A 20585-nucleotide genomic window follows, 5' to 3' on the forward strand; every position below is an offset into this window, starting at 1 on the left:
GTGGACTGTCCAGAGGGACAACTTTCTCAAGGTCACCCATCTTCTTGGCACCCAAATATAGACCAAAGCTCAGTTTCTCACCCTTAACTCAGAGCTTAGTCTCTAACCTACAATTTATACCCTGTTCCAGCAATATCGCTTGGTAAGGAGGAAACTACAAGTATAAGACCCTGGAGGGGAAAACAAAAAATCTTCCATACAAAGCAATTCTTTCAGCCATAAACAAGTGAACATGATCTACACGTTAAGGATAACTTTCTTCTAAAAAGTCAAAGAGCTTTATTATCTAGTATTTCATTTATTTTTAATACTTCCCTCTACACCCAATTAAATAGTAAAGAAAAAATTTTCTTTTCTATTTATTACCTTTCTTGGTTTCTGAATAAAGTATAAATTGAAAAATGAGAAAAGTATACATTAAAAATTAAAATCACCACACATATCTTCGTTTTAAACATAAGGCTCTTTCCTCTTGGGTTTTGCTGCTAAACAGACAGATGGACTGACCAATAGGTGGCAAACATTTTTTTTTTTTTTTTTGGTGTTGATTATCCTTATTTTAGAGATAAGAAAACCAGGGCTTTGAAGTAAAATGACACAGATGATCACATTCATTCCTTCAACCAAACTGAGATTCTACGGTCAATCCAAAAAACCGGAGCTAGAGTACGACCCACTTTGGCCAGGCACCCGAAAGGTGGTCTTACCTGTGATTAAACTGGAGATGATTAGAGGGAGAATGAGCATTTTTAGCATCCTCATCAGTATATCCCCTGGGAAGGCTATTAACATAACCACATCAGGGGGGATCGGAGATGCCAAGCGAAGAAGCCCTCCACATACTGCTCCCAGGATGACACCTATAAGGAAGGGGGGAAAAAATCTGGACTTATTTTTTGCCCAATCAAAGGAATAGCTGTAGGGACTTGTTTCAGTGACATGGGCCTGTCTCATATTTCTTTATTATCAGATGAGGAATAACATGTAACAAAGGATGATGTTGGTGACCAGTAAGACAATAGTCTGTGCTTCCAACTATTCTAACAGGCAGAACCGGAAGGGTCAAGGAGAACCTTCTCAAGGCTTTATGGGAAGTCTGACATGGAGACTGGACTCTACCATGTTTGAGGATATTGTCCACGTGTAGAGTCAGAGATTGTCAGTAGAGATCATCCACAGTGCTTCTCCCAGTCTAGGCCTGGCCACATGGCATGGTGTGCAATGTATTTCTTCCCTTTTTTTCACTGGAACATTTGATTGACCAAGCTGGTATGAGTTTCCTTTTTGCTTCTATTTTCTTTGGCTTCCAATGATTTCCCCGTGGCTTATCCTCCAGAAGTTTTGTGCTTGACTTCTCTATCCTCGAACATAATCTTTCGACTTGCTGATCTTATGGAAGATCAAGGAGGGTTTCTAAAAGTATGTAATTTGGGAGGAAGCAATTTGGGCAGAGATACTGGCAGGAGCCTTCCATTTTGCATACTCAGGGATTCCACAATAAAAATTTCAGATCTCTCCAAACAGGCATCCAATACAAACAATCTTTGTGGAAACCACAAATCAGTACATAGCACCATGAGCTGGAAGGAAGGGAGGGAATTCCCAGGTTGGTGGGCTATAGGGTTAACTCCAGGGGTGCAAAGGGAGTAATGTGGCCAAAAGCCTGATCTGTTCTTCTTCTACAGGTGAAAAATATACTTCTTCAAGACCTATGATGAATGAAATGCGCTTAAGTGTAGCGTAACCCTTGGAGAAACCTTACCACGCCTGTGGTTTCCTTTTATTAAGCGAAATGTGCTGTGGCAAGCTCCCAGGGCTGACCCTAGTTCACTGACATCCACGATGACTGATGCAAAGCAGAAGTCACGGAATGAAGGGTACGGGTATGCGTGGAGGGGTGGATGGGTGTGTGTGTGTGGGGGGGGTTGAGCTGTTCATTGCTTGTGTGCCGAGCCTTAAGTGAGTGCTGAAGAACAAGGGAAGGATCGAGAAAAGAAAGGGTGTGGTTATCATTACAAGAAACTGCAGTTTGCCACATTTTCAATAAACTCTGGTTGAAAACCTAAGACCAAGATTATATCAACAGTCAAAGGACAACCATGGCCTGGGTGAGGCCTGAAGCTGGGGAATAAGACTTTCAAGATAGACTAGTAGTCAATTAAGACACCGGGATAAGCCTCTCCCACACTGTCCTCATTAGCTGTTCACTGCTTGCGTGCCGAGCCTAAGTGAGTAAATGGGATACATTAATCTAAGTGAATGCAACGTTCAGAGAAGGTTAGACCCTGGGAGCCGTCTTAGTGGGGGTTTTTGCAACTATTGCCTTTATCTTGATGCAGGTATTTCTCTAAAGGTGGCCACTTGCTTTGGAATCGCCAAGGTTTGTTAAGCTGCAGATTCCAGGACCTCATTCCAGGAGGCCCAAAGCAAAGTCTCCACAGTAGGCAGCCCTGGGAATCCCCATGCTGACACGCTCACGGGCAATCCTGAAATTTGAGAACCACTAGAATCCTAAGGAGTAAAACACATGGCTAGTGCACGTGATGGGGATGTTTATGTCGTTGAGGCAGCCATGCCTGGGTAAACTTGACCTTAGGCAGAGTATGTGGGCAGGGCTGGCTGCTGGCCAGGCTTCCCCACAGACCCAGGAGAGACCCAGAGAAGAGGGCCAGCTGGGGTGGCACTTGTCACCTACCAAACACCGTCAGAGTGAGCAGGAGGTTCTTCCCCAGCTTGTCACACACCCGCAGCCCCAGATTCCGGTGCTTTGGCTCCTCCGAGCTGAGGTGGCTGTCATGCATTCGCACTTCGACCTGCTTGGGCATGTTGTTGGCACTAAAACAGAAGTGAAAGCCATGGTGAGAGACTGCTGGGCACCTTCGCTCTCCTGTTTGAGGGGCTCCAGTAGGAGGAGGAGAAACAGGCCTCCCCCAGGCAAGCTGGGAATCTGGAACCTTGGCAAGAAAATAAAAACAAAAAAAGCAACTCAGGGTACCGTGAATTCCAGTTCACTTATAAGCAGGACACTAGGACACACTGAATATCCACGTGCTGGGTGCTTTTGTCCCTATTATCTTCGATCATCACAGTAAAGAAAAGAAAGGCCACAGGCCGTGGTAGGGTTTTTCCAAGAGTTGCCTGCCCCCTGATTCTGAGGAAACTATCCCTGCCCCGATTTGACGGAAAGTAACTTGCCAGGGTCACAAGGCTAAAAGAAATGGAGATCAATCCCAGATCAGTCTGGCTCCCAAACCTTAGCTCTTTCATCCTGTAACAATAGCAAAAGGGGGGCTGTTGAATAAGGCTAATAGAGTCAACCTATGTCATGCTCAATTAACATGCCTCTGAGCTCAAGTCTTCCCCATCAGGACACAGAAAAATCATAAATGCTGGCCCAAGTTTTGTCTCTCTTCTGGAAAAGATGGTTTCTCCAGTTTTTTAAAAATGTGGATCCTTTGTGGTTTTTAAAAGATTATTTGCATGGTCAAGACTCTGCTATGCTGCCCAAGAGTTGATGCGACTCAGCATCAAAGAAGTATGCACTTAAGAGGCATATGACCACCTTCGTACCTGGCTGCAGATGCACCCCATGCAATCCCAAGCTGGGCTGAGAGTCTGCAGTGCATCCCTTGCCAGGAAAAGGAGCGTCCGCCTCTTTTCCCAGCTTTGTCATTTCCAGGCCAATGAGATTTCAAATTTCATCTTGAGGATTGACATTGGGATGCCAAATTTTTACTTTGACAACTTAGGACACTTCTGTTAGCTGCCATTTACAATCACCATCGTGTGGCGAAAGAAAAGAAACAAGTCTTTAACATCTAGAAAGACAGGCCACCGTCTCTGAATAAACAAGTGCTTTCTAAGGAGGTATTAGCCTTCCCCAGATAGTCTCAGCACAGACTGGAGAAAATGACCTCGAGAACCAACACCCATCTGCAGACCAGTGGCATGGAATCACTGGTTATAATGCAAATAGCACTGGTTTTAGAATCAGGGAACCTGGGTTTCAGATGCTCACTCCATCATTTGCTAGCTGTGTGGTGTGTAGAAAGAAGGGCATGGAGCCTAGCTTGTGGAAATTAAACATGATGACATATGGTAGTGGCCTGGCATGGCACCTGACACCGCTGGTTCCTTTCTCCAGAGACTATGAAGAAGAGACACACAAAGTTCATCAAGTCCATGACAAGGGTGACATGTCACTCAGCGGATCTCCCCAGGGGCACCACCCTGTCAACAAGACACCACGCTTAGCTCCAGTCTCGGAATTAGAGCCAGGTCTCCAAGTACAATTACACACTTCCTTTTTCATAACAGGCTGTTTAATATACTTGGTACCAAAATGCTTTAACATGGGAAATAATGTTGCATACTCTGGTAGAATGCACAGATGAAATTATTAGTCGAAATAGAAGCTTCTGGGTCTCCCTTAATGGCCTAATTTTCTACTCACTTGTTAGTTTGGGGGCCACCTCTGACTATCTGACATATGTGTGTGCCAATGATCACGCAAACTGTGTAAAAAAGAAAATAGGGCCTGATTGCTCACAGCAAGCAGATGAGGACCTTTCTGATCAGTGGGCAAGAAATGCCACTTCCTCCTACCACCAAGTGAAACAGACAGAAAAGTTCTTACTACAACACAGCAGGGGAAAATGATCAAAACGATCTTTTCAATGTGGATAGGCCATTTTTCTAGGTTTGCATTGGGATCTTTTTTATATATTTTTAAACATTTCTCTAGCCAGTAATCTGAAGCTCTACACCAGAAAATGGCCAACAAAGAATGGAGGTCCTATGTGCTCTGAAATGCTGAATGTATTCCATTAGCCAGCCCTTGGCAAAACTTTCTAATCTCCTTGAGATTCTCATCTCCTGCCTTCTGTTTCATTTGAATCTTCCTGCCACTGAAGTTAGAAGCAGGCAGATGGGTGGTATTTAAGTGAGATTAACAAGTGTTTAAAGCACACATTCTGGCAAGCTCCATATGATGTAACGAAAGAGTCAGGCATCAAAGCACCCATGTCAAAGTGAAAACACACAACTATTAGGTTAACGTATACACCCAATCCAGCAATGTGGTTGGATGCCTGTTGCACACAGTTTCTAGTTGCACAAAATTGTTGCATGTTTAATGGTTTGTATTTTAGGCCACAACAAAATGTCCCCGAAGCCCTGAATCAAAACAGCCACATCAAAGGGGCAGCATCAAAATGTCCTACACGCACAAGTATGTATTGAGAGGATTCCTGTGACTTGCCCTCTTGGAATTAAACAAATGCTCCAGGCTTATTGGCGTTCCTGACATCTGCACAACAAAAATAGAGAATCATTTTTTAAAGCACATCAGGGCCTCAGCTTGCATCTGGGGACACAGGGAGTCCCCCAAAAGCTCTGTGTAACGATTTTCGACCCGTCTAAGTGATCACTGAATCCCCAGAACACCAGGAGAGCCCGAAGTGGGGAATATTATAGAATATAATGTTAAATAATACTATGTAACATAATATAGAGCTACTTCTAAGCCTTGTGCATCTTCAGAAGAACAGATACAATTTTTTAAAATGAGGTTGCACACATACACAGCTGTATAAATGCTGGTTACTGGATGTACAAAACTAGCAATAGCAGGGTAACTGGTACTTACTGAGTCCTCTGCATCAGACACCGTACTCAGTAATGAGTAAGGTGTGATCCTGGCTCTGCAGGCGCTCTTAGGAGGAAACAGAAAGCACATTGTACTGTACTTGTCGACTTTACCGACGGGCCATGATAAAACTCTGCACAGAATGATATGGGAAATAGTAAGAATAGTGCCTAACCCAGCTAGCTTTAGGGAAGAAGTAGAGAGTTCAAGAAAGGTTCCCAGGAGGGGCTGATGCTAGAGCTGGACCTGAAAGGACGGATTTAATTTAAATTCTACATACTCCACCAGTCTGTGAACCCTGGGAGAGAAGAACCGTGATCTCTAATACCTGGTACCAAGTGCCTGATAAATGTCTGCTCAAAGAAATTAAAAGTTGAAAAGCAGCTATCATGGACACCTTGCTTTTTCCTGGGAATGAGGTCCTTCCACAGAGGACTGGCAACGTACCACTTCAGCAAACTTCTTACCATTCTTTCATGTGTTCCACAGACTTCTATTGGGCACATGTTACAAGCCCCACGCTATTCTAGATGCTAAAGATAGCATCATAAACAAAACAGACAAAGCCCTTGCTCTCCTGGGGTGTACGTTTTAGTGGGAGGACAAATAAATGGATAAACATACTTCAAGTGGAGATATGCGCTAGGAGGAAGGTGACATGTGGGGAAAAGGCAGAGCTATTTTGCATCAGGTGGCCAGGGAAGGCTTCTGTGACAGGAGGCCCTTGAACGGGAACCTAGAGGGAATGAGGGGTCTCCTAAATTAATTATGCATTGTATCCAGAGCTTAGCAAATACATGAAATGCACACAGTTTGGAAATCTGTATTTCAAACCAGAGCCTGAAGCTCCATTAGATGTAACTCCTTGCGTCCACGTGTTGGTTTTTAGCACAGACACTGATTCAAATGAATAGCACATCAGTAATGCTGGCCCCTATTACCACCATGAATATGACAGAGCTTCAGTGACTGTCCCAGCTCCCAGCAAGAGAAAAATGGGCCCCGGGAGCTGTGAGATGGACACAGGCAGGAAGTGGGAGGTCCCAGTAGCCGGCAGTTTGCGTCCCCGACAATGAGCAGAAAGGGCAGGAACTGGTCTGGGTAAGTCCACCAGATAAACATAAGAAGTTATTTCAAGTGAGAACACTTACCCCTTATTAATACTCCCTTCATACCGCTAAGGAATTTGAAAGCCCAGGTGTGGCTTGGTTATGCCAAGTCCACGGAGTCTGATGCTTTCCAGCACGGTTCACGAGCTCTATTTCTATTTGAGTGCTTTCTGCATGGAAGATTGAGCAATGCAATTCCTTAATCTAGGAAGTTTCTATAAGCCGACACCGTCAGATCTCTCTCCATTGCCCAACAAAGTAAGGCCACGTGATGAGACGGCTGTTGGGATAATGAAAAACCTGAACAATGAGCCTATAATTTCCTTCAGCCTTAACTCCTCCACTGAATTATTGAAACAGCTGTTAATTGTACAGTCGCTGCCCCATTCTTTCTCACACAAATCCCTGGGTCCTGCTTCAGTGACGAGCTTACAACATTCTCTCTGACTGGAAAGGGAACGTGTAATGGGGCCGGTGCTAAGTTTTAAACTATTCTCAGAATCTGCTTTTCATTAACATTCAATTTTCCTCGCTCTGCCAAGAGTCTCTAATAATAGGCTTATTAGATGTGGTGTCGAATCCTGCCTGCACATTTCAGTGTACCCTTAGCTGCCACCAAATTCTTTATTTCTCCTTCTCTGATTCAATGAGGTGGTAACAGAAAATTCCCCAGGGAACGTAAAAGCAACTGGTGTGAGGTCTGCAATGGGCGTCACCCACCGGAGCTTCTGCTGCCCTTGTCCAAGGACCTGCGGGAGGCACAGGGAAGACAGTGTCCAGAAATGGCCCAGATGCGGGATTCTAAGTCAGACCCTCGTGAACAAAAATCATGTTTGTTGAAGGGGCTTTCCCCTAAGGTGACTGGTGTGTTTGCACAAGAATTTTGGAAATACCAGTGGTGTCAGGTCTGAGCACTGGGCACTATGAAATGGTGATTGCAGCTGTGACTGACCCACATCTGGGATTTTCCCAGGTCCCTAACGCATGCCATTCTAGTTGTAAAAGGGGCTGGAACTCTAAGACAGCTGGGCATTTCCTGCATCCCACCTGTGCCTCCACCCTCGCCAGGTCCTGTAAGAGCTGGTGGAACCACGGTGAGTATGCTCATTGACCCACAAGTCAGAATCTCTCTCTGACAGCCACTGTGTCCTCATAGATTCTGAGAAGAAAACCTAGAGGTTCACAAGCTCCAAATCTCCTTCAGTCCCTTTTCTTGTTCATTTTCAGCCACTGTGTCCATTTCCTCAATCACAAAAACTTTCTGGAAAGGTCCTGTCAGCAAACTCCAGACTTCACAAATGATACATCCTTTCTACAGCATGGTTTTTAGTCATCCTGAGTCATGATGGGATTGGACCTAGTGGACAACATGAGACTAAAAGTTACGGGGTCTGGGTGGTAATTCCAGGGCTGCTGCTAGCTGGTTGTGTCAGAAATAGTATGAGTATAAAATGGATGTAAAGTTACTTGACCACAATCAACAGATAAAAGGGTAAGAGCTATGAAATGATAAAAACGCATTCATACTCTAAGATACCAGTAGGGTTTAGGGACCAATTTTGGCTGGTTTTTATTATTTTTCAGGTTCCAGCCTCTAAATCTGTAAAATACAAGAGTTGGATTAGAAATTCTTTCAAGTTCTAAAATTCTGTGATTCTCTAATTCTCAGCGTTGGGTGGGGTATTAAGAATCCTCAGCTCTAGCGATATAGCCTCCATTCTATGCTATCCAGGACTGAATAAGCTTAGAGTTTATCTTGAGAAGAATCATTTCATCATAAGGGGACCGCCGCCCAATCGCACCACAACCCTCATGGGGAAAAGCAGATGCGTGACTTAAGAGACCAGAGACAAACCTACAATAACAATACTAACCATTTATTTATGTCCATTTTTACCTTTTCTATCTCTGCTCTAAGATCTGGCATGACTAAAATTGTTAGGGGTCAAATTCAAGACACAGCTCAGACATAGGCATCTTCTTAACTCCCATCCACGCTAGGCCAGTTCTCAGTCTAGATTTCTCAGACGGGCAGGTCAATGCCATGGGAATATAATCAAACAGGTGACCGGGCAGTGGGACCAGACAATTGCTAAATTCCCCACTAACTCGTCAAGAGGCCACCTATAGCATTCACAGTCCACTCCTGTGGAAATAGGGAGGTGGCACTCACAGAAACATTCAGATGAAAAACTGAAGGAAAGGAGTCTTTTCTCCGTGTCACTTCCTAGGCCACGGGACCCAAATTGGCTAAGGACATGAAAGGCAAATATAGAGTCACTTGGGGCCTTGGGGTGTCTTCACGCAACGGGGAAGGAAGCAGCAGTAGAAAATAAAATTGTGATGGGATCAATAAACATAACATTTGTTTTGCCCAGAAACAGAAGTTAAAACACCATCTCTGATTAGCAGCTGCCAGAAGGCAACTTGGTGGAATACAACTACGTAATCACATGGCCAGCAGCTTCTGGCTTAAAATCTCCCTCTTCCAGCTATGAGTGGCACAAGGCATTTATTCAACTTCTTGGACAATAACACCCAACTGGCTGGGTCATTGTAAGAGCATGAATAAGCTAATACTTATGAAAGCACTGACAGTATTTAATATATAATTGATACTCAATTTTAGTTTCCTTTCCTCATCTTAAATGACTAAACTGGGGCCAAATGACCATCAAGACAGTTTATTTACAATTGAGTCTTAGTAAACCGCTTTGGCAATACATGGTAGTTGTACTTTTTACAAAAAGAAAGTCCCAGAAGGGCCCAAGTGACTGGGGGTCTGGGAATTTCCCCATGCTGTAAGCTTCCACGCTGCAGAGGGACTGAACGAACCGCCTCTCACAGAGCATCGGGAGTACAGCCTTAAGAAAAACATGTCTAGACTTTTGTGAAATCCTCCCCCAGGGTAGATTCTTAAGCCAGCCTTGACCCCACAGACTAGCCCATTTCCAGAAAGGCTCACCATCAAAGCAGAAAGAAGACACCCAGGAAAAGCGCATCTCCACGCCTGGGTGACGGATTGGGGTGGGGTGCCTGGTCCTCTCCGACTGGGGACCTCTTCTAAAAATACAGATTACACCATGCCCCAGGAGCACACAGGCCAGCCCAGTCCCCAGAGGATGTCACTTCTGCAGTAATTGCTACCCGCCTGTCTCTGGTTCATGGAACAACATGAAAACGCATTTGAAAACTTCACATCACGCCAAGGAACGGGGGGACATTCACTTGGCATGCACTCCGCATTTGCGCTGCAGGGAAGTTGGCCCCAGTTCCAATTTATCCATCTCCTCTGGGTAAAATGTCCTCCTCACCCTACCCTCCAACCCTGTTCTTAGACCAACTTCTACTACTTCTTCACCACCCAGTTCAAGTATGACTACCCTCGGGAAGTTTTTGTTGACTCCCAAGGTTGCTTTTTTAGATGCTCCCCTGCAGCTTACCTGCGCTTACCTCTCTCAGGGTATTGTTACCTGTGCTGTCCTCACCTGAGGTGTTCATTACAATGTACTTGTCTGTGTCACCACCAGAACATAAACTCTTTGAGGGCAAGATCTTGACTTATTTGACGCTGTCTCCCCCACATCTAGCCTGCTTCCTTGCCTGTGGTAGATGCTCAATTATTGCATGTTGAATGCATAAATGAATGAATGGGCAAATAGATTTAAAAAACAAAACAAAACACATGATAGTCACAAGTTAGATTAAAAAAAACACACAAAAACATGTTATAGTCACAGGTTCTGTGCGACAGTCAGTTTTAGCAGACAGTATTCTGACAGACTAGGAAATCTGAAAACAAGTGAGAAATGAGAGCAAAAGCACAAATACCTGCATTAGAAAAACCAGTGGGTGGCTGGTAGGGGCAGGCCAGAATCACACAGGGCTGGCCCTTCCCTGCTGGTGGCTTTGACCCACCTGCCCAGCCCAAGGCATGGCGGCCCCCAGTGCTCATGGGAAGATGGAGCCAATCTGGGCTCAGCTAGTGAGGCCTTCAGGGGAAACTGATGAGGACACAGGAAGACACCTTAGCACCCAACTGCCAAGATCAACATCTCTAAATCTGGACCCTCCAAAATGTGCTCCTTCTACCAAAGAGCATGAGTACTCCGTGCCTCTCCAGGACTCGGGGGAATTCTGATTTTGAGCTAACAGGGCTCTGGATTTAGCCCTTAAGCCTGGGAGGTTCTTCCTCTGGCCCCTGAATCGTCCCATATTGAGCATTGCCAATCAGTCCCCCAGACAGGGGAGTGGCTGGGATGTTGACTAAGTGTCTTAAGTAGCTGCAGTGCCTCTAGGCACCAGCAGAAACTGGACGAGGTGTACAACAGCTGTAACTTTCTGGGTGTTTGGGTCAGGCCTTACATTGCTTTTCTTCAGTGCAGTCCTCTCCCTTCTTGAGTACAGCAATCTGTCTGTGTGCCTTTTCTCTCCTTTTAGACCAAGTAGCCAACCTTGCAATGCAGCGCCAGTACTAAGCAAGAAGACAAGTCACCATCCATTGTAACTATGCAAGGGGCAGGATTTCCCAGGGCTGGCATTCAAAAGGCTCCACTATGCTTTGGAAGGGTGACGTTTCAGGACTCCCTTCAAGCTTCTCCAGAGATCTTCCAAAGGTACCCACTTCTGGCTCCCAGGGGCCTGAAATTCCCTCTTGAGAGACCTGTCCCTTCGCATCCCAGCAGGGGCCCCCGCTTAAAGCCAGAACCCCATGGAAAAGCAACCCATTCACTGACATCCCAGTGTGAAAGAGCTTCTCAGATCTCTTCCTAGGAACAGTCGTTGCTGGGGGAACCCCTGGATGTGGATCCTAGCCAGAACCACGCTCAGAAGCCAAATTAAAGGAAAGGAGGTCAGGACATTTGACATAAACTGCCAACTGCATGCTACTGCTCCAGTCAGTTCCAAAGTCAACTGTGTTTAAAATCCTCTGGCCTCGAGAAGGTTTCCTGTTACTAATAATATTCATTTTCCTTCTTCTCTGGATGCTAGTTTCACAAGTATTCAATTTGTGAAAATTAACCAAGCTGGTCACTTAAGATTTGTGTGCTTTTTTTTATACGCATGTTAGACTTGAATAAAGCATTTTAAATAAATAGGAAAACTAAATTATGGTGTTAGAAGTAAATACATATAATTTATCGAGTTTTGGATCCCCTTGGCTGATCCCCATATTGGTGGATTTGCCAGCAAAAGAACAGGTGCTAATTTTGCCCAAAAAACAACTTGTAGTTTGGGGACATGTGAAAAATCTCCTTCGGATGAAACAGAAACACTGGGGCTTGGTGATAGCCCAGGTTACAAGGGCGTGCTCTCACCGGCCAAAAAAGAATGTGCAGTCTTGACCTTCCTTCTACTTTTCCATGCCTATAACTGCGAAGTACTCTCACACATTAACCTTCTTTGTTTTCCATAGAAACTGTCCCTGACGGCTCTTCTTTTTGTGTTCACCTTTTAAAGGATAAACAATAAGTAACATTTCATCAGTTTAACTTATTAACAAGTAAGTTAATAACATTTGCATAGTTCACAGAAGGTTTTCACATCCATTAACGTATTTTGTCTTCATGACATCCCTGAAAGGAAGCAATTATTCCTTCTCAGAAATGAAGAGACTGAGGTTCCAGAAGATTCTGCAATTTGCCTGAGCTCACAAAGCTGAGAAGCAGCAGAGCTGGGATTTGAACCAGGAGGTTGTGTAGCCAGCAGTGAACCTGTCTGTCCCCTGCCTTTGAGTGGAGAATTCTTTGGGTACATCCTTTCCCGGGGTATTTGCAGAGTGACAAGCACATTAAAACTTCCATCTACACCAAGTCACTAGCGACTAATGAGACCTACAAGCCTAGAAACTGGAGAAGGAAAACAGAGGAGCAGGCTGCTAGGTGAGGGAAACGGCAAAGCAGGCTCTGGGAAGCCATCACCTGTTGCCTGCCTCAGACCATCCATGCCCCCGTCCCCGGGGCCTCAGATGCACTATCGTGGGAGAGTGGCATCCACTGAACTGACTCCTGCCCTCAGGCAACCAGAGCACACAGGAGTCATCCTGTCGCTGCCAACTCAGCACTTGCTGGTAAGAAATAACCACGAGGGTTCACTCTAACTCCAGGTTTTCACCAGGAAGGACTCCTCACCTCTGAGGCACCCGAATGTCTGGTAGCTGGTAATAAGGATAAAAATGATGATAACACCCATAATGATAGCGGCTAAAATTTATTCAAAGCTTGCACTTTACCAGGCACTTTTCTAAGCCTTTTAGATGTGTGAACTCATTTAATTCTCATTGCAACTTCATGAAGAAAATAGTATTATTAGCAACCTTTTCTGAAGGTGAAACGGAGGCATTGAGTGGTTAAATTATTTGCCAATGTTACAATTACCGTGTTTCCCCGAAAATAAGACCTAGCTGGACCATCAGCTCTAATGCATTTTTTGGAGCAAAAATTACATATTATATTATGTAAGACCCGGTCTTATATTATATTAAAATAAGACCGGGTCTTATATTAACTTTTGCTCCAAAAGACATATTAGAGTTGATGGTCCGGCTAGGTCTTATTTTCGGGGAAACATGGTCGTAGGTGGCAGAGTCTGGATTTGAATCCAGGAAGAACTTAGAAGAATAGGTCAGCCCATTCTCTCGCTCCAGCCCCGAAAAAGTTGCTCTTTTCTATTAGGTAATTTCATGTTACTAGTAAACATTGACACTGAACATCCGTCCAAAAGAGTGATTTTGCTTTGGGGGAGAAAAGTCCAGACAGAAGAAGGCTAATGCCTAGTCCGCACCAGAGCCCAATGCTACACACAACTGTTATGGAATCCTAGGATTCACTTCTATATTATCTTATTGGATGTTTACGGGGCGCCTAAGAAGCAAGGTTGCAGACACTGAGATTCCTACCAACGCCCGCTTTTCTCCTTCTAGAGCTTTATCCAGAGACGCAGTGTCCTCAAAAATTTGCTTCTCAGCCTCCATTACTGAGATGCAGGCAGAATTCTTCGGCACCAGACTTCCTCCTTTCAGCTTTGAGGGAGGTGCTAGATAAACATAGTTAAGGTAACGCAACAGCTTTCTCTCCTTAGCGAGTAACCTTGGCCTGTCACCATCATGTCTCTAAATGATTCCCATCACCCAAGGAAGCATTGCAGGCCTCCCAGAGGACTGTGTCCTTTCTTACTTTGGTTCCTTCTCATGAGCCATTAAATTTGCATCCATTGGTCAGTCAACTGAATATTCAGTCCCTGCTAATGCCAGAAGATTGACTGCCCAATCGCGTCTTAGTTTGACATGTTAATTTTACAAGCGATATACTGAGCCATCCAATCACCACTGGCGGGTAATCACACCAGGAAAGTTCCTTCTTAAGAGAAGAATGTGCATTTCTTGCACTGGTAGTTTCCTGACAGTAAGTCCACCATGCTCTGTGCCGATGTGGCAGCCCACAGGGACTACATGCTCTTTCACTAGCCGTTAACCCCCTTTAAATAGCCATTTGCAGGTCATGGTGTTCAAGGACTGCCTTACTTCTTCTGTTACAACCTGAAATCTTCACTGACTCTTGGATGCAGCTCTGTAGAATAATCCTTTCTTGAGCCCCCTACCTACTTTTCATGCCTCTGAATTATGACCCTCACACTTTATCGTTTCCTTACTGTCTGAATGTCTTCCCCACTAGACTTTAGACTCTTGAACCCAATACTTACTAGGTGTTCAGTAAGACTTTATCGAGTGACTGGCAGGTACGAGGGGAACCCAAGTCTACAGGGCCTGGGAGGCGCCTTTGGCAGTAAGTGGCAGGAACCTTCCCAGCTCAGGCGATGGATAAGAGGTTCCTCCTGCGGAGAGGGATGTGGAGAAGAGCCTAAATAAACCAGGAGGTAAAGAGGTATGAAACGTCTTAGCCTAGAAGTCTATCAGAAGCTCAAACTAACATCTGCTGACCTTGCCAAAAGCAACCAGGGCTTCTAATTGCCCCAGATGGTTGTCACTTCCTGAAGTCATGCTCTTCCTGAAGTCATTCCAGCAGCACCTCTCCTTGATATCCCTGGAAGTGGTCCAGTATGCTGGCCGTTGGACCCTCAACCCCACTTGCTCTATGGCAACTGAGGAGAAAGCCCTTCATCCCAGGTGCTTGGGAAGAAAGGCTCAATCTTGCTCAACTTGTAAAATCTCTCATTTATTTCTGAGCGTGGTTTCTTCTTGTGTCACGGAGTTATCTGGTTTGCTCTTAAATCATCACATCAAAACAAAGATCATGTCTTGTCTTCATTTGAATTGCTATATAATGGCATGTCCAATTATAGAGGCATTCAATAAAAACTCGTAGATCGAATTAAGTGCTAGGACAAAATACAGTAATAGGAGTTAGGTAAAATTTACAGTTTCTTCAAATGAATTCCATGGACTCCAGGGACGTCCTAGGGTTCTGAGTTAACACAGATGTGACAGGCTTTTTTGCCAGGAACAATTTTGCCTCCTTCCTCTATCCACCCCATCCCTGTTTACCCCAGGGTCATATTCAGCTCCCACTTAGCCCTTCCTTGAGAACAGATCCAACTCCACAACCCATTATAGAGACATCACTATTGTATGGAACGGAGAGAAGAGGAGGAGGCTTTGCATCACACACCACCCAGAAATCAAGGAATAAAATTTCATAGTAAGCATCTTCCTCTGCATACTCATCAAAATTCTTTCTCCTCAGACTCATCAAAATTTCCTACTCTCAAATCCTTAGCCCACTGAGCAAAACACAGTATGGCGGATTGTCCAACAGCTGCCCAGCTGTTGACCAAGCATGCTCCTTGTAGCGGGTCTCTTCCCCATCCCTACACAGCTTATTGAGGAAGTTGTGTAGGGAGTTGAAGTTTCTTCCTCAGCCACAAAGTACTTTTCCTATATTGTTACACCAGAAAGAATAGAGAGTAGTCACAGAATCCATTCACCCCCTTTAGGTAAAGAGTCCTTTCTTTTATTGCTACGTTTAGTATAAGCAGTAACTCTAATAATGTTAAAGAGTAGGAATTAATTCTAAAACCTTGTTAAATTTACAGTGATAAATTTCAGTAAATTGTCAATCGTTTAAATTCTTCTTAACGAAACATTGATGCTTTGTTTCAACCTTGTTATTGAAAAGTACTAAGGTGTTTGTCCACTTTCCTGTCTTAGTAAGTAGAGTCTAAGGAACGTGACAAAACTTAAATGACACAGGTAAGTTTTTCCACTTGGAGAGTGTTGCGATAAATACTATGTACAATTTTTGAGGTGTTTAGTCCACATTTTTCCTCCTCAATTTCATTTTCCCCCACCAATATACTCTTTCAGTCTATATAGGTGCTTACAAACTCAAGGGATAACACAGAGTTCATTTTTTTAATTTGAATTATTATAACATTTAAGAACTAGATTTCGTATTAAAATCCAGATTTCTCCAATCTCTTAAAGTACTGGAAAATTCAGCTATCCTCAAACCTGGATTCTTTAGTGGCAACAATCAGCTAGAACTGAGAAGTGAGTGTCCTTTAGATAGACATCGTTTTTCCAGTCTGCCACCGTCCCCAACAATCCCTATTGCTCCCTGACACAAAGGCCAAGCATCAAATACCATTTGTCATCGTGCGTACACTGCTGTTTTCCTAAAAGAATTAAAAGGAAAGTAAACGATCTCCTAATTTTGTTTACACCCTGCTTGGTTCCTGTTGAGTTGGCAGTCCCCGTCCCATTTAGTTTCATCATTGTATAAATAGGGGCTTTCCTTCTGTGCTTAAATAAAATCCCCAAAAAACAGCAAATATTTATTTGCCAGTCTACGAAGTAGGGATAAAGTGGTTTAACAGAGTGAATCATGCCATTACTAAAGATGCCACATGAATTTACAACTTTGAGCAGTTTATAGGGGAACAAGGGTTAAAACATAAAAGCAAGAGACCAGCAATCTCGTCTTCCTTGACAGCAGACAGAGATAGTGCAGTGAGGAATCAGAGATAGTACAGAGAGGGGAGTAGGGTTTTCATTGTCTTCTCAGCAGGTCTTGTTATCAATAAGCCCAGGATTAGAACCCTCTAGAGTAATGACTCAGCATGTGCTAAATGCTGAGTGACTTCGGCGTCCTTTTTTCTTTTTTTAACAAGTCAACAGGGTTGGAGTGTGCAGATTTGGTAATTTGGAGTGTAGCCCGTACAGTCAAGCTGGACAACAGTTTTTTGCAGCATCTCCTTTTTTTGTTTTGTTTTTGTTTTTCTTTTTAAGGAGGGCGCAGCTCACAGTGTCCCATGTGGGGATCAAACCGGCAACCTTGATGCTACTAGCACCACGCTCTAGCCAACTGAGCTAACCGGCCTCCCCTGCAGCAGCTCTTAAGATAGACATATTATACAATATGAGAAGTGATTTATTAGTCATTAGATGAGGAAACAAAATTAAGTAACTTGCCTGTTTTAAAATAGCTAGGAAAGGGCAGAGCTGAGAATGATACCCTGGTCTGTCTCTATCGAAAGCCGAATCCTTTTTCACTGCAGCATGGCAGCTGCAAGATCCGGGAACGTCAAGATGGGAATGGATCATTTTTACGTGTTCCTTTAGTTACTGCATCACAGGCATGCCCAACCTCAACCTCATTGCTCATAATTTTTCAGACTACCTGTGAAACTTGGTTTTGAAAGCTGCATTCCCCAGAATGTTGAGAATATAGGTGGCTTTAGGCCAAATTGTTTTCAACTTCAGCCATAGCAACAGGCATTTTAAAATCCAGGGCAGCAGAATGAAGTCACTAGTTAGCTGGGATCCCAGAGCCCCTGTGGCCTGTAGTCATTGCGTGCCACCTGATCTTAGACCATGTTCATGATCTGGACCAGAGACAGACCATTTCACTTAACTCTATGGCTAAAGAAAATTTTCTGAAAAGCATATTTCATTTGAGATTTTTCACTGAATGATGTGAGGCCTCATTTTTTTTGGAGAAAGGAAGATGGTCGGGCATGAGTTAGCACTAGGCTCTTAGCAATAATGCAAAAGAAATTTGATCCAGTTTCAGATTTTCCTCCATAGAAGATGATGGAAAGTTGACCAAGATGATGACCAAGAAGTTACTTGGTCAAACTATATTACAAAGCTATAGTAATCAAAACAGTATGGTACTGGCATGAAAACAGATACAAAGACTAATGGAACACAATAGAGAGCCCGGAAATAAACCCACACATATATGGTCAATTAACTTGAGGCAAGAATATACAATGGGAAAAGGACAGTCTCTTCAATAAATGGTGTTGGGAAAATTGGACACCTACATGCAAAATAATGAAAATGAATCACTATCTTATACCAAACACAAAAATTAACTCAAAATGGAGTAAAGACTTGAATGTAAGACCTGAAACCATAAAGCTACTAGAAGAAAATATAAGCCGTAAGCTCCTTGACATTAAGTGTCAGTGATAATTTTTTGAACTGACAACAAGAGCAAAAGCAACAAAAGGAAAAATAAGCAAGTAGGACTATATCAAACTAAAACACTTGTGCCCAGCAAAGGAAACCACCAATAAAATGAGAAGGCAACCTACTGAATGGGAAAAAATATTTGCAAATCATGTATCTGATATGGGGTTAATATCCAAAATATATAAAGAACTCATACAGCTCAACAGCAAAAAAAAAAAAAAAAAAAAATCTGATTAAAAAATGGTGGAAGATCTGAATAGACATTTTCCCAAAGAAGACATACTCGTACAGATAGCCAACAGGTTTATGAAAAGATGCTCAACATTACTAATCATAAGGGAGATGCAAATCAAAACCACAAAGTTTTGAGGTATCACCTCACACCTATTAGAATGGCTATTATAAAAAAGATAAGCAATAGCAAGTGTCTGTGAGGATGTGGAGAAAAGAGAATCCCTGTGCTCTCTTGGTAGGAATGTAAATTGATGCAGCCACTTTGGAAAATAGTATGATATTCCTCAAAAAAATTAAAACTAGAACTACCATATGATCCAGCAATTCCACTCCTGGGTATTTATCTAAAGAAAACAAAAACACTATTCAACAAGATATATGCACCCCATGTTCACTGCAGTATTATTTACAATAGCTAAAATATGGAAGGAACCTAAGTGTCCATCGATGGATGAATGGATAAAGAGAAGAGGGCATTGGGGTAAGTGAAATAATTCAGACAGAGAAAAAAACACTGTATGATCTCACTTATATGTGGAATCTAAAAAAACAAAAAACAAAACAGATTGGTCATTGCCAGCAGACGCCAATAGTGGGGGGGGAGGGTGGGTAGGAGAAAGGGGTGAAGGGGGTACAAACTTCCAGTTATAAAAATAAACAAGTCCTAGAGATATAATGTACAGCATGGCTATAGTTAATAATATTGTATTGCATATTTGGAAGTTGCTAAGAGAGTAGATCTTAAAAGTTTCTATCACATGAAAAAAATATTTTTTGTAACTATGTAAGGTAATGGATGTTAACTAGAATTATTCTGGTGATCATTTTGCAGTGCGTACAAATTATTATGCTGTACACTTGAAATTAAAATGTTATATGTCAATTATCCCTCAATTAAAAAAAAAAAAAAACTACACTAGATTATGCAGTTTCCCTTGTTTAGAAGTTGGGGGTAATAGTTCTCTTAACAGGTATTCTTAATAAATGTTAAAAATTTTTATAAAGATGGTTTCTTGACACTCCTCACTTACTTCTCTTTGAAAATGACCAGATAGGTCAATTCCTTAACTGCATGCTATTGAATAATTTCTTTTATCCATTGGGTGTATCAATAACTGTACTGATTGTGCTATTATCCTTTAGCAAGCATACCAGCTCTGCAGGGAGTGACTTCCTTTGCTTGATCCTCAAAACAAGTCTCTAAGGGAGACTATTATTATCCCCATTTTACAGACAAGGAAACCGAGGGAGCTAACATACCTGAAAGCACCCAGTAAGCAGTAGTATACCACAGAGCTAAGCCTACATCGGTCTACTCCACAGCCCAAGTTTTTAAAAACTACATTCAAGGAACAGAGCAGCCAATTCAAATACTCCATTCTTGGTCTGGTTTTTTCTGACTAACCAGAGCTTAGAGCAGGAGTCAGCAAAGCATGGTCCACCAGATGGACCACAAAACCTAAACTATTTACTCCCTGACCCTATACAGAAAAAGTTTGCTGACTCTTGCCTTAGAGGAATGGTCAACCAACTCCCAAATGCTCTATCCTGTTCGCTGAATTCTTTGTAGAATTCTTTGCAACCAGAGGAGTCTATGGCTCGGTTTTAATTCCTGAAAATATTTTTTTTCGGTGATTTATGTAAATGGCCCTGAGTGATGACAGTTGACAATAAATTTGGGGGAAAAAGAAATCAAAGCTAAAGCACTGTGGTTCTAAATAGTCACCTCCTGGATCTCTGCAGGGCTGTTGGTTAACCAAATCCCAGGGAGGGTTTTGCCAGTCATGAAAAGTTTGGTCAGGTGGTCTGACCCACTGAGTGTAGATAAAAGTACCCACAGGCCTCTCTCTGTCCATGTTGATGGGGGATTTGAGGGGAGCCCTTTCACCACATGTAGCCAAACTGAAAACTAGCCATTTAGACGACTGCCAGCATGCCAAGCCCATAGAAACAGTGACAAAGAGGGCAGTAAGTGAGGCGATGAGTAACTGTCCATTTTATTCATTGTTGTCAAACGTAGCAAGAGGTGCTTCATAACCTTTGTGTAAACCAGACTTCTGAGTCATCCCAGCAGCCGGGAGTTCTAATCATAACACGCATGGTGGTCCAGAATCAGGTCTTCCCATGTGTCAGGACTCTTACCAAAACTAAGTCACCC

The 20585-nt window shown here is 43.2% G+C and overlaps 1 protein-coding gene across 4 annotated transcripts in view; it reads right to left on the minus strand.

Annotated features, from left to right (window-relative positions):
- Nucleotides 1–20585, minus strand: part of SLC1A2 (solute carrier family 1 member 2) — a 141595-nt gene that overhangs the window by 53592 nt on the left and 67418 nt on the right. For all 4 annotated transcript variants that reach the window (XM_019738525.2, XM_074336208.1, XM_074336209.1 and 1 more), the window contains 2 exons: nt 2696–2835; nt 708–860 (listed from right to left, as the gene is read on the minus strand). In XM_019738525.2, coding sequence (XP_019594084.2) covers nt 708–860; nt 2696–2835 — 293 coding nt within the window. The remainder of the gene's footprint in view (nt 1–707; nt 861–2695; nt 2836–20585) is intronic.

Source organism: Rhinolophus sinicus, linkage group LG06, assembly GCF_036562045.2.
Source record: "Rhinolophus sinicus isolate RSC01 linkage group LG06, ASM3656204v1, whole genome shotgun sequence".
NCBI classification, from domain to species: domain Eukaryota; kingdom Metazoa; phylum Chordata; class Mammalia; order Chiroptera; family Rhinolophidae; genus Rhinolophus; species Rhinolophus sinicus.